Source organism: Micrasema longulum, unplaced genomic scaffold, assembly GCF_059751315.1.
Source record: "Micrasema longulum isolate JH-2025_06_02 unplaced genomic scaffold, ASM5975131v1 h1tg000418l, whole genome shotgun sequence".
NCBI classification, from domain to species: domain Eukaryota; kingdom Metazoa; phylum Arthropoda; class Insecta; order Trichoptera; family Brachycentridae; genus Micrasema; species Micrasema longulum.
This window is the reverse complement of record NW_028277618.1, coordinates 2606-18127: the sequence shown is the minus strand read 5'-3', so window position 1 is coordinate 18127 and position 15522 is coordinate 2606. Positions and strand designations below refer to the sequence as shown.

The window sequence follows — 15522 nt, the reverse complement described above, 5'->3', positions numbered from 1 at the left end:
TTCTTTGAAACCGATCAGCGGGAAAAAAAATTAGCGGTTTACAACAAAGTTGTTTTTTTAATTTTATCTTCTTTTATTGCTTGAACAGAAGATTATTTTTTTTCAGTAAGTGCGCCAAATTCTTTGTGCTTGAAGTTTTAAACAAATAAATCAATAAAAAGGAATAATTATTTAGTTAAATGAATTTGAAAGGGTTTTTTAATTTAATTCACGGAGGAGCACGTAATGTTACTCTGCAACCTGTCGGTTTGAATAAATAATAAATTATGTTTTTTTCATTATAGTGTTCTTATTTTAATTTACAATTCTTGTTGTAAGTAATGTTTTCTTTTTATCATTTTATAGAGAGTTAAATTAAACACTAATTTCATGAAAACAAATCAGAAATAGTTCGACTTCAAATTTCACTTTCGTAGCGTGTAGCAAACATAATATATGCATGGAATGTTGCGTCTTCAATTCAGTCTAGCAATGTATTAACGCTTTGATTAGACTAAATAGAGTTTTTGAATTTTTTGTTTCAGAGTTATGTTTTTTTTTATTCGAAATATAAAAAAAAAAGTATTTCTAATGTGTACCGCCAGGGAAAGTCGAAATAAAAAAGTGTCAAAATGATACATTTACAAAAATAATAAAAAACCAACTCTATAATTACTTATAATATTGAAAAAAAAAACTTAAATGCCATCATTATTTTTATAATTAGGTTAGTAAAGGAATTGTCATTTTACACAATCAAACGGGTAGTGACAGACCGCAACAAGATTTTTAGCCGAAATCGAAACTTATTGAAATAAGTTAAAAGTCTAAATTTGTTGCAACAGAGAGGTAAAACATTTTCGAGAAAGCAGTATGGAAGTCTAGCCATTTACAGGGCTTTTGACCTGCCATTGGCTGGTTTAAGTGGCCACTTTACACACTGTGTAACATTCACCATTCTGACCATGCTTCAACATCTACATTTTCTTAACTATTTAATCGGTTGACTCTTGTGAAGTAAAAGAGCTGAAACCTTTATCATGTGGGTGAGATTCATCCGGCTGAACCAATTCACCGACGAGGCAACGCCTGAAAACAATTTCACAATTTTAATACTTCTGCTTTTACCAGTTAGTTAAATCAAAAATGTTCTGGGTTTGTCCAAATGCTTGCAGACTGACCGGATTTCCTCCCTAGGGAGTTACTAAGATTTAAATTTGTTGCAACAGAGGGGGAAAACATTTTTGAGAAAGGAAAATAATGTGAATTATCGACAGAATCAAGAAAGGGGTGTTGCGTTGGTTTGGACATGTAGAGCGAATAGACAGCAAAAGAACGGCTAAAAGGATTTACGATGCGAATATTGATGGATGCAGAAAACGAGGAAGACCGAGAAAGACATGGCACGATCAAGTTCATCAAATACTTGAAGATGGACGTACAAGAGTAGGAATAATCGGCGTGCGTGCATGAGAAGATGTATGAATGTAGAGGGAAGCGAGGTCTGTATGCAAAGACAGAGTGATATGGATATGGTGAAACGACGTGATGGTGTGTTATTGTTGTTGTTGTTGTTGTATATATTTCAACAAATTTATATCTAAGTAAGTCCCTAGGGAGGAAATCAAGCCAGTCTGCAAACACTTGGACATACTCAAAACATTGCTGAAGTTAAAAGTCACTTCAAAACGCCTAAAATAAGACGTTTTTACTGTTAAATTTTATGAGTTTACTAAAATAAGTGTTAATAAGGAAAAAAGCAAAGTCACAAAATTCAATTTTATTTAAAGCAATTAAAAAATATTACGAAATGGAAAGAAATATTTATGAAGAAAAAAACATATCAAAATTTAAAATAATGGTCAAGACATATGTGATAAACAATTTATAAATTAAATATATTTGCAATGTTATTATTAGAACACACATAACAATATGTATGATATGTGTGCCCTACTTTAAGATTTAAATAAAATTTTAAAAAAATAAAAAATACAATGATAATAAAGGCATACATGTAATGAGTAAATTTGATTAAAATTTTGTCATAATACATTTATAGGGATTGAAGAATATTTATTCTCTGGGATGTTTTTGTGATAATGTTAAAAATAAATTCTCCTGGTTCATTAAAAAATAATCAATTTAGAGGTTAATGTTATTACGATAATCATGTTAAAAAATATATTATCTCGTAGTTTATTCCAAAAAATATTAATATAGAGATAATTATTATTCCGTTCAAATATAAAATTATCACAAACGGAAATGACCCGGATTTACCGTTGATATCACGATAATAAGGCTCAAATTCCCATGCTCGCGTTTATACTTATGGTACAGACACAATCAATCAATTCTAGAATACTAATATTATAGATGTTTCTTCCTTCAAACCATAATCCACGCAATTGCGTGATGAAGCATATTAGAATAATGCAGAAGAAACAATGGTCGTCAGAAAAATTAATCTGATTTTTTACATAGAAAACATAATCAACACACATAATATACAAATATACATCATCGTCATCACCGTAATTCCCTTTCCATAGGGCACTGCAATCGCAGCATATATTTTCTCACATGAAGGTAAGATCATAGTAGTGGTCCAGGGACCATGAAATATTCTACTGTGAAAACACCCTTTTAAATAAATATTTCATATCAACCATGTCGGGAATCGAGCCCGAGACCTCTTCACTGGTAGGCAAACGCGCTGACCATTACACCACGAGGTCGACAAATATACAAACTTAATATACATACTAGGCTTTATATCATGTGTATGTCTACGCAGGTCGATCAATGACTACCGAGGTCTATGACTCGCCTACAGTCTGTATTGAATACCGCAGAGAGACTTATTTTCAGAATTTCTAAGTGCAGTCATATCACTCCACTACTTTGGGAATTAGCATGACTCTGTTTTCCACAGAGGGTGGAATACAAGCTGTGTTGGCTTAAGTACAAGTCACTGCACAACTCTGCTCCAGAATATCTAAGGGAACTCTTCATGCCAGATGAACTGGCTGACAGACGTCTTACACTTAGATCAGCTACATCTACGTCGAGAGCAAAGGTTATTACACCTCTACGCTCTACGCAAACAGCGCACTTAATTCGGCGAACGCGCATTTGCGGTCGCAGGCCCTACGGCATGGAATGCTCACCCAGCAGAGATGCGAAACTGTAAGAGTGAAGTGATATTTCGGAAAAAACTTAAAACCCACTTGTTCTCTAAATCATTTGAATAAATCCTTAGCATGTGATGACAAAGTACATTTTTTTTCTTAAATCACAAATTTAAAAAATTGAAATTTTATTTACTTCCTAATATAATCACTTTGTAAAGCGCCCTCGAGGTATTATATTACGAAAATGGCGCTGTATAAATTATCCATAATAATAGTAATAAATAGATGAAAAATTGATGAGAGCAAAAATATTATAGTATTTCTGTACAGATACTGCTGTGACAATTTTAGTTCTTCATTTATTTATTTATTAACGGATATTGTTAATTTTTAGAATTTATAGAGTTTTAATATTACTATAAAAGAATAGCTAAAAACATTTTTAAAAAAAGAAAAGAAGCATTGACAAACAAACGTAAGGGACATCAAGACAAGATCTGGATTATTTATTTAGTGCTCGTTTAAATCGTTGTAAACTTAAACCAAAAAAGTCCAGATCTTGTCTTGAGTTGACAATACGACAATTACGTGTCATTGGAGAATTAAGGTCTAGTTTGTTATATGCTGATCGACGAACAGTACTAAAATTGTTTCTCAACCTACGAGTCGGAATATGGAATTTTACTTGTCCCAGTAATGATGAAGCATCGATTATATCATTTAGTATGCCGAACATACATATATATGGAATCAATATTAGTTCTACGTTTTTGTAAACTAGAAATATTTAACATTGACTCTATATCAGCATAAGAATAATTACCTCTCTCTAGTCCAAGCATCCACGCTACTTTTCGAAGCAAGCACTTTGATACACACACTATGAGACGCAAATAAAGGATGGATGATATTTTTCAAAGCAAAATGGCCGAAAATCTACATAATTTTATGGTGTTGTCTGTAAGGATTGAATAAGGAATTATTTAAGAACCAATTTTGAATGACTGAAAAACATAATAAAAATTAATCACGTGATTACCATTATATTATACTTATAAGAATATTGATCCCGTGCGTGGATATAAATTCGTGTTAATAACCTATAGGAAATTGAAGCAATCGCTGTAAAAAGTTGACATATCATATTAGAACCTTATGCATTTCCACTCTCCAAGCACAGGAGCTAGTCTCTTTGTTGGAAAATTCCAGCTTTAAGACAACTATAAAATATAAAAGTTGACTATAAAACGTCACATCGGGCATTAATAGGTTTGAAAATACAAGAATTAAAAGGAAAACAATGAATAAAGTTTCTTGTAATCATCTTTTTATCTAAAATTTAAAGTTGCGGAAACAATTATAACTTCAAATCATCAAAAAAAATACAAAGAAATCACCATTTGAGCTTGAGCTAAATTACACTTTTACGCCATATAATAATAACAATTTTATGTCATACGAGTATAATAATAACACGTGCTGCTGACTTTTTGTTTCAACTTTTATCCAACTATTTTACCCTGGTGGTGATTTTTGAAATAAATTATAAAGTCTAGTATCTATACAATATAATACACTAATTGCCGAGTAATAAAACTGTTAGAAACCACTTTTATGCTATTAATACTAAATGCACTCTCGTTCAAGCATTTCTACAACCCATTCTAGATTACGCTGATGTTTCCAGGACTGATTTAAGCTGTGAGCAAAAAACTTAAACGACTTTAGAATACATGCGTAAGGTATATTTTTGGTCTTAGGAAATATGACATCATTTCAGATTATCGTAGGCAACCGAAATGGCTCAAAATTTGACAGCGGAGAGACTATCACTCCCTCTCAATTCTGTTTAATGTACTTCATAGTCCTAACGTGAAATAATATACCTCCGTGAAAAATTTCAACGCTTATCAGTTCATGGTTTACCTCTTCGTTCTAATTCTCAAAGTTCTCTCTTAATACCCATCCACGATTCCTCTGTCTTCTCTAAATCATACAGTGTCCATGCGGCTCGACTGTAGAATCATCTCCCATCCACCATTAAAGATGTTACTACAGTATCTCTGTTTAAATCACGTCTGAAGAAACATTTCTTTTCTTTTCTTTAATCTCCCCTCCTTTCCTGTTTCCTCTTTTTTCCTTTTCCTCGTTGAGTCATGGTATTGATTTAAGATAATTTATACACAAATTAAATTATTTACATTTTTATGAATCTTTAGCTTTTTTATTTTTATTTTCTAATGAATATGTTTTGTAACTTTAAGTATAAAAATAAAACTTTTATTTATATGGTTGGTTGGAAGAAATTTCCATTAGGTAATAAGCCCGCCAATGTACAATTTGCATTATGTACATAAAGTTTAATAAAAAATAAAAAATAACTAGTGACGTCGTTCAAAGTTGTTCGTTTTTATTTAAATATTTTTTATTAATTTTTTCATTCATTTTCAAGAAATTTAGCCGCACAAACGAATGCTTTAATTTTTACCGCGCGTAAGAAGTCATATTTTATATCCATGTTCCCGTAGGGCTGAACTACTTTATTGTTTGATGAAATGCGATTAATAAAGCTCCATCAAAAATGTAGTAGATAATTTCAATCTCCCTTATATATTAAAAAATATATTAGATCACATTATTTTTACTCGCTATATTTGTTTAGTTGGCATGTTTTTGCTGTGAGAGCTTAGAATGACATTGGTGATTTTATGGAAAATCATTATTGTAAATTTATTTCTGGAAATATTACGAAGCTTATTAACGATCGTATATCGTGGTCGTGAAAATATTTTAACACACAAATCATCAAACTACGTTTAGTTTATACTCACGATACCGTTTTTATAATATTATTTTATTTCGGTTATGATGTTGATAACAGGTGTATTAGAATTTTTATTTATTGGATACTTGGTCGTATTATGTATTCTATCTTCTGTCATTGTGTGTTAACATAAGTAGTGTCCATTTTTTCAAATACAGAAAATAAGATTACACAACAAATGGGTCAATAGTGTTAGCCAGTAACCTTTTTTACTTTGTTTTAGATGTTTCATACTATGTTTTTTCTTTTTTCCTGCGTATTTTACTATGCTTTATATACAAATTGTGGAGGTTCAAACAAGAGGCCTTTGTTCAACACTGGACTCAAGAAAAAGTCCGAACAAATAAGTAGAGTAAATCAGCTCAAATGTTTTTTTCAAACGAAATATCCAATTTCTTCACATGAACGAATGCTTAGTCTATAAATATAATGTTTATATTTGAAGCTCTAACTTTGTGGTTGTTCATTATAATAAAATAAACAAAACAACTTTGTTTTTAACCACTAATTTTTATTTTCCACCGACCGGTTTCAAAGCAAACAAGCTTCTTCGTCAAGGTTTACGTAACTAATGAATTGATTCCTTTTTTTATTTCTATCATGTTCACTAAATACTACACGTGGACCCAATAAATCAAGTAGTTTTTTCCTTACACGGGTAGTAATTTGATATCACTATTTTCAAAGTTGGACCGGGGAGGACTAAAAAAAATATTGTTAGAAATAATGCTTAGTCATTAATCTATGGATTACTTGAGGCATTTGCAGATAAACTAGATAACTCGCAAAGGAAAACCACTTCCGCACATCAACGGACGACTGTTTTTAAACATATTATGTACATTATTTATATATATTTACGCCCAATGGGCATTTTTAAGGACATATAGAAAATTATTATAAAGGAAAGTAGAAAGACACAATGCTGAGTAGACTTGGTAGGAGTGGAAGCGGGAGAGGGGTGTTTATAATTGAATTTGACTCAGTGGTCGTACGAAAGAAGACAGCTTGTTATCAAAGAAATCAAAACTATTATTTTATGGGAGGAGAGAATATCAAACGAATTACATAATATTAAGTGTAACCGATATTAAAAAAAAATAACATCATCTTACCAACGAAGGGGATGAATCTCCATGTATTTCCAAGAACTGGTATTGGTTTAGGTCCCGGTACTTGGCTATAGGGGTTGGCTTTCTTCAACAGGACATCCTGACCATCTTCTAGAGTCTCTTGGCCCCCCTCCAGACATGGAGCAAGAGACGATTTCCACCTTATTCTGCATACCACTTCACTGTAATTACTTCTTCTGTTTACCAGAAATGAGTTCACTAAACTTCTTGTTAATTTGATCACAGCCATTTTAATCTAATGAACTATACATTGGTACCTAGAAGTTTAAGTTATTATAATGACATTATAATTGTGTTATTTTTCAATTAAGACAATGTAAATAATGCACTTTTTGGGTTCTAAGATCATATGCGTAGAATTAAGAATAGTCTAGAAAACGTATACGCAAATCAAACAGAAGGCAACTAAACTACTCATAAATGAGTAGGTTTACGTTTTGACCCGTTAGTTTCTTTGTAGACGTCGCTCAGTACGCAATTCGTGATTTTAATTCAACTATGCCGTGTTGTATCTTTTAAAAGTGTATAAATACTGCTAGGATCTTAAAGAAACAGGATAGGATCACATTTTATGTGTAAGTAACAAATGCATTACTTAAAAATTGAATTATTTTTCCATCTGTCAGATTGTCTAAAAAACAAAATAGACATTTCGTTAGTGTTGCCAGGGTAGTAATTTTTTTACCATACTTTGCTTATCTAATGAGAGAACTAATGATAATTTGACCTCAGAAAAAAAAACTCTGTGGTGGACATTTGACCAACATTATCTTGAAAATATCAAATTTAATATTTTTATATTTTTATATTTTTCTTTTATTTTTCTTTTTTTTCTTTTCTTTTCTTTTCTTTTCTTTTCTTTTCTTTTCTTTTCTTTTCTTTTCTTTTCTTTTCTTTTCTTTTCTTTTCTTTTCTTTTCTTTTCTTTTCTTTTCTTTTCTTTTCTTTTCTTTTCTTTTCTTTTCTTTTTTTTTCTTTTCTTTTCTTTTCTTTTCTTTTCTATTCTTTTCTTTTCTATTCTTTTCTTTTCTTTTCATGGTCAAGTCATACCATATATATGTGCTATAAACTTTTTAATAATTAAAAAATGAATGGCCCACGCTCAGACGCTGTAGTCTTTGTGAGCATTTTTTCCAATTCATGTTATAGCTTAATTTTAAGATGTATTTTTCTAAAGTGTATTTTTGCTATCATATTTTCATGTAAATAATACGTGTATGGAAAAATAAACAAATAAAAAATATAATTAATTAATTAAATTAAATGGCACCCGTGTTGCTCGAGTGATCAAATCGAATGACATTGCGATAAAATATTTTCATCAAATTGAAATGTTAAACTGCGATCAAAGTGGGTCATAAATCAAATGTAGACTTCGGAATCGCTAAAAGCATACCGTAATGTGAGGTGAAATCGATCGGGTGGGGTGAATTCGTAATTTTTGTGTTTTTTCAATTGTACCACTACTGTCGTCTTTCGGTTTCAGTCGAAGATTTATAATCTATTACAATGCAGTATGATAGTTATCCAATTGAATACGAGTTGTCAACTAAACAGATAGTAGAATATTTGACATCGATTAAATCCCAAAGCTGGTATTTATTTAGCATATTTTGAGTTTTATTATAAACAAACAAGTGCTCAGGTGAAATTAATAAAGATAAAAGCCATACTTTTAAACCTGGTATAAAATTACGCCTGGAATAGGGCTGGTATAGCGACCATAGAAACTTATTCAACGCTTATGCATGCGTCCAATGTGGTACAACACTGAAATAAGCCTGCGATCTGTCATCTGTCACGTTTTTCAGTAGTAAAATGGATTGCATTTATCTAGAATTTAAACAATTAAGAAAAATTTATGTTTTTTTAGAGATTTTATAGTGAAACCAGCGGGCCCGACTGACGTTGTCCTGCCCGAACATTGGCTTGCCTGCCATTAGCATTAGCAACAAATATGCCATTTTGTCACGTGGTTTAATTTGTTCGCCTTTTTGACATTTGCAAAGTCACATTCCACAGTGTAACAATGTGTAAAAAATGAATAAAACATAATATTTTATTTTTGAGAATTGTAATAAAAAAACAGTGGTTATATTTCAATCAAGTAAAAACGCGAGTAAACCAACAAATTGATAGTAAAACGATAGTTAAACTGAATTCGTTAATAAATTAAACTATAGTAAAACTCAACTTTCGTTTAAGAAGTACTTGTTTGTGATTAAATTCCAGAACTAAAAATTGTCAAGATTAAAACAATATTGAATTTAAGTAGGTACTTGTTTATGGTTGAATTCCAAAACATAAAATCAATATTTTTTCAAATATGGCATTCTGTTTGCAAACGTCAAACTCCGGTCGTCTCACCAACAAAGTGGTGTACTTTTGTAGGAATACGTTTTTTTTACAATGTATTGAATTTAATATTACTAAAGTGTTACCAAAAATCCAATAAAAAGAAACAAATGGGTAGAAATTTTAATGAATTTAAGGAAAGAATCTGATTGAGATCCACAAAAAACAAATGCTGTTTGTAAACATTCAAAAACAAACTTTTTTATACACTAAAAAACAACATCTTGAATTTTTTTTGAAAATGCATTATCCTCGAATGCAACTCTGGTAGATAGATGAATAAAACATTTATGCTCTTAACTTCTTTTTACATATTCAATTGAAGATTTTAATATCTACGAACACGCACAGCGCAAAGATCTATATTTCTCTGAAAACCCCACGTAGATCGCTTAAGCCGTTTAGGAGGAATTATTTATATAAAAGAATATCGTTTACATTCAGAAAAAAAGTATTTGTTTTGACAATGATCCTAGTTATATTTCGAAATATTTATGCATAAAAGATTTATTGAATTTCATATTCAAATGTATTTAATGAAAATATACGCATCAAATATTGGCCATTCCGAATTTAATAATATTGCCCCATGAGCTAAAACACGAAAAGTCGAATAGAAAATCCAGAAGTGTCGCAATGAAAAATTATTACTCAAATATTTTTGATGGTGATAGTTATTCATGTAATTTAGATAGATGGTGTAAAGTACTGTGTTTCATGTTTCTTATATTATGTTTTCTTACTAATTCGGATGTATTAACTATCTATGATATTATGTATTGTCACAAAAATGTTGAAACCGGTAGACAGAAAAGTCGGTGAGTGGTTTTATACAAATTTTATTAACATAATATGTTTTTTTTATTTACGGTCCCAAATTCGTTTTTTTAATAACTCCTGGGAGAATAATATGTACTTTTTGTGTTAAATGTTTTATTAATAATAAAAAAAAATCGTCTAAGTATTTATCAATGGCATTTATCATTTCATGTCGGTATGTGATTTATCTTTTTTATGAATATACCTAGTACAGTTATACTAGGTTGTTAATATTGTGTCAATAACCTTTTTCTAATACCGGGTATAAATAGTTACACTGGGTATAGTTATCCCTTAGTGTAAGCTTGGTATAAGGAAATGTAATAAGAAAGGCCCCAAGAGTATTTCTAAATGTTAAATCTATTAGCTGATGTGATCTTTACAATATCAATTGGGTCAAAACATAGATAAATTATCCATATTTATAGTTAAATGTAAATTTTGGCATTTTGCACGGTGAAATCATATCAGGAACATACAAAAAGCAGAAATTTCCAGGAAAATGCAAATAGAAAAAAAATCATACTTGAAAAAGAATGATGGGAAGTGCGAGTAGAAAGAATGAGTAGGGGAAGGGTGTACAAAATAACATAGGCGGGTAAAATGACACAGTAATCATATCTCAGAAACCAAACTCTTGGTCATGTTTGAACCTGCACAAAAATGAGCACTGGTACGACACATAAATACTCACCAATATTTAGGACGCTTATGGCAACCGCCCGAGAAGGACGTGTTGCGGGTTAGTTTGTGAAATAAAACAATATTTTTGTTGCGCGGACACCGAAGGTATTATTATTATTTTATTTGTGTTATTCTACAACACAAACTGAAAGGATATGTTGTGTCATTGTTAATCTTCATGTAAAACTATAATTTTGTTAAAATTTACAAAGTGCAATGTGAAATTTTTTAATGTTTATAAAAACTCACGCAGTGGGGCAAAACGACATATGTACTGGTAGGGTAAAATGACATACTTTGTCATTTTTCCCCACTTAATACTTTTATTTCTTTAGAAGAATAATAATGCTTCGCAATTATGTGCGTAAAACATGACATTTGAATACAACTCCAAATATATCAGAGGCTAGAGCTAAAGGTTCCAAAAAACATATCCCGGAAAATTGTAAACAAGGTATATGTAAAAAATTGACTATTGATTCAGACACTGAAGATCTTCTACTTACAGACGATGAAGATGACTGCTCGTGCATTTATTGTAATGAGTTATATACGAGATCAAAGCCAGGTGAAACATGGTTAAAATGCATCAAGTGTGGAAACTGGGTTCATGCAGAATGTGCTGGTTTAAATAAAAAAAAACAAGATTTTTGTTTGTGAAGTGTGCACTTAATATTTTAATTCTTTAATATTCATAAAAAAACTTATCAATTCTGTTTTTAAAAAGTGTTGAATAATATCATCCCATCTAAGTTTATATCGTATGTCATTTTGTACACCCGGTGGGGCGAAACGGTTTTTTTGCAGTATGTTTTTATTTTTGTATTTTTAAAAATAGTGTACATTTTGAACCAAAGAGACTTTTTACTAAATATGTTACCAATGAATTTTTTTTTCATTTTACAAAAATCTATGTCATTTTGTACACCCTTCCCCTATAAGAAAAGCTACCGAAAAATGTGTAACTTTTTTTAAAAAATCGTATGGCGGAAAACTCTATTGATTGAAATTGAGGATTTCTGAGGGGGGGGGAGCTGAGGTGCTATTCTTAATTTAGGGACCAATATACTTTAGGGATTAATACCGGTACCGATAAGGGCAGGTATGAAGGTCATAAAAACGTTAATAAGATATTGTTTTAAATTGAATATTACAACCAGAATTATCTTATTTTAAAAAAAAGAGGATATAATTCTATAAAAAAAGGTTTCAACTAAAATATTTCAATAAATATATTTTTCTTGAAATATTACCAAAGGCATAATTTTTCGTAGAAATATACGAAAATGTCAGAAAAATGCATGTTATTTAAAATGCTTGTATTTCTTTTCAAAAACAAAAAATTAAATTTTGCTTCGGCCACTTTAATATTCAATTTATTATCTTCAAATAACTACATTAAATTTTAGTTCAATACTTAGTCTTTATTGAGATCTCAGATACCTAAGTTTAGTCTAAATTTGAAATGGCGTAATCTGCCGGTCAAAAAGTAATTATGTTTTAGTAACATAAAAGTTTTAAGTATATTTTTTAACACAAATACCTTTAAAAGATATTGTTATTATCTAATTTACGGTTTTAATTTATTTATTATTGTGCGATTAAAAAAACACATTCGTTTTAAAATGGCAAAATAGTTTGATTTCTTAATTTTGCTTGCGTTTTACCAGACTACAGCCTTAAATGAGGTAGTTCAGTGCTACGTGAAGCTGAATATAAAACATGTTTTGACATACGCGGTAAAAATTGGAGCATTTTATGTAATGGCGATGGTTCTTCAAAATATATGTAAAATCAAATAAACTGTCACAAGTTCTTCCGAATCAACTATTAATAGAGTTTTCTGAACTCTTCGGCGAACGTCGTGACGTCACGAAGAGCAATTTCACAATTACAAAACTTTAAAAGATCAATGCGCGATAATACGACACATAAAAATATTAAAAAAAAACTTTTTTGATTTAGTTAGATAATCTGTTTACATACAAAAAAACCATTAAAAACCACCGAACTTCCTCATTATGTTTATAAGCATTATTTAAAAAAAGTATTGTAGTTTTCTGTGTATAATTCACGTTTTTCAGTGTCTATTCACAACACGCGTGAGCGCTTTTTCTTGTAACCTCTCTAAATTGTCCGGGAAACGAACAAAGGCTGATGAATTCACTATCAAATTAACCAATTCACTTAACATATAACTAATTAAAGGTCACTTCGCGGGCGTAAGAACAAGAATTCTTTGCTAACAACCTTCGTTTGAAAATTCAATAATATTCGAACAAAAGTTCGCTATTTTAAAAGACAGGTTTAAACAATGAGTGGATAATAGATAATACTCATCCAACACGTGAGGTCGGGCCTCTACTGACAACTGGTTTTAGTTCAAGAGATATTTTATGTTCAGCCATTATGAAGACAAGCTGTATACTCTATTCGTCGAACGATCTAGCTGAGTCGTTAAACTAGATGTAATTTTGATGTTTTTTGTTGATATTTCTTTATAAAACCCCATAGTAAATGATTATGATAAAATTATAAATAAAATTATCTATGAAACTTCTTATAAAATCTTAATAACATTAACTATCAAAATGAATAACTTCTTATTAATATTCAAAGCATTAACTTAATGGTTTTATTTTAATTTTATGTTAATAAAATTTGTATAAAACCACTCACCGACTTATCTGTCTACCGGTTTCGAGACGTAACCCGTCTCTTCGTCAGGACAACAACACTACACCAACATGCAAATACCACTACACACCTTCACCGTAGGTAAAGTCACGTGTTATACATATTATCAAAAATTTAAAGTACCTATTTCAAAATATAAAAACAGGACGTGCGAATTGAAGAATTATTTTTTCCAGAAGTACTTTGAATAAATAATGTTAGTTTATAGAGAATGCGCATCTTGAACATATACCTTTTAATATTTCACCGTTTTTGCTTGTATATGTAATTTTTAATACTATTTAAATGTTATTTGTGTTTTTTTCTTTTTATATACTTTTTTTGGCTTGTATACATAATTTCAATTTTTTCAACGTTTTTGATAAAAAAAATTAACCTGTATTGGGTGTGCGCATATTTTGTTAATTAAAAAAAATGATTTTATTTTGTACTAGTTCAGTATGTATATATACATCCATGTAATTTTTAAACTTTTTCAATTTTCTTTCCCAGATTGCATAATGTAAACATTTATTTTGAATTTATTTCCATGCCTAGTATTCTGTTTATTCTGTTATTTTCAAGTATTTTTCATACCCTTTTTAATTTTGTAGTATATCATAATTTTAATTTTTCTGCTTTTGTTAAATAATATTATAGTTTAAAATTTAAAAACGTCTCTAAAAAAATTATTATCTGTATGTCCCTAAATGAGTTTTTTTAAAAAAAACTCCTTGGGAATATTGTATATAATTATGTATAATATGTTTTCAATATAATAAAAATAAAAATAAAATATATTTTGTTGTCTCGTTCACAATTTGTGTAATATACCGTGTTGTGTACGTAATTGTTAGGTTTTTTTTTCAAATATCACTGTAATTTAACAACATAGCACTATGTGCGCAACGATAAACATAAATAATAAATAAAATAAAATAAAAACAATGAATCTTCACTTTACAGTTTTATTTTTTATTATGATGAATTATTTATGACAGTGCAGAGTTGGTACGAATAAAGCATAATATGAGTAGGTTCCTTTGTAAAAATGGTGGCTTTACAAATTCAAGTGAGTTATGGAAGAGAAAGTTTCGTATAGCCTCTTTCGCGTAGTCTGCGAAGTGAAGCCACTTGGAGCAGGTGCTTGGCTCAGTTTCTTCTATGTCCACAATCACCGATAAATTACAATAAATTACGGCGAATACGTATGAATAAATTTATCTAATAAAATACAATTCGCTCTCTTAAAAATTACTTTAAAATCTACTTTGGTAATCAAATGTTTATCGCAGGAAGCTAAACTAGTAGCTCACAATGGAGTTCTAGTGCCAACTCTAATGTATGGAAGCGAAGTATGGAATTAGAAAAATGTTGATGAAAGTAGGTTAAATGCTGTCGAAATGCGATCCCTCAGGCGAATGTGTGGTAAAACGATATATGATAAGTGCACAAATGTCGAGATTCAATTCAATTCAATTAATTTATTTTAAATATAACATATACATCACAAACATATATTCAATACGTACATATTATAAAAAAATTATACACGAAAGAGACTCATGTCAAAGTAGTCGAAGAATCCTGCTCTGGAAAACCCCTTTTGGATACATGGAATAGATCAATATCCAGAGCAATCTTGTTCAACATAGCGGTAGCCCTTCCAACAGGCATAACCATAGGCAGGATGGTCCTGAATATCGGAATATGAATCAATCTATGCTGACGCCGTTTATCAGGAACATACAAAGCAATGCTCATCATAATCTCAGGATTATCGACCATACCGCGCAACAATCGATAAAAATGTGTACTCAAATACATATTCCTTCTTGTCTCTAAACTGTTGTAGCCAAGCATACCCTGGAGAAACTCGGTCGGGTAGAGCCAAGGATAATACCCACACTTTCTCA

General features: G+C 30.4%; 1 protein-coding gene across 3 annotated transcripts in view; it reads right to left on the bottom strand.

Moving 5' to 3' along the window:
* The window catches only part of LOC148281697 (putative cytochrome P450 301a1, mitochondrial), a 33203-nt gene extending 19889 nt beyond the window's left edge, over positions 1-13314 (bottom strand). The window contains exons 1-2 of one of the 3 annotated variants that reach the window (XM_088226266.1): positions 13267-13314; positions 7056-7330 (exon numbers count right to left, since the gene is read on the bottom strand). In XM_088226266.1, the coding sequence (XP_088082392.1) occupies positions 7056-7302 (247 nt within the window). In that variant the 5' untranslated portion in view covers positions 7303-7330; positions 13267-13314. Of the gene's footprint in view, positions 1-7055; positions 7331-12916; positions 13055-13180 lie in introns of those variants that run through there. The other 2 variants (XM_088226265.1, XM_088226267.1) reach the window with 2 other exon arrangements.
* Between the last annotated feature and the right edge of the window lie 2208 nt (positions 13315-15522).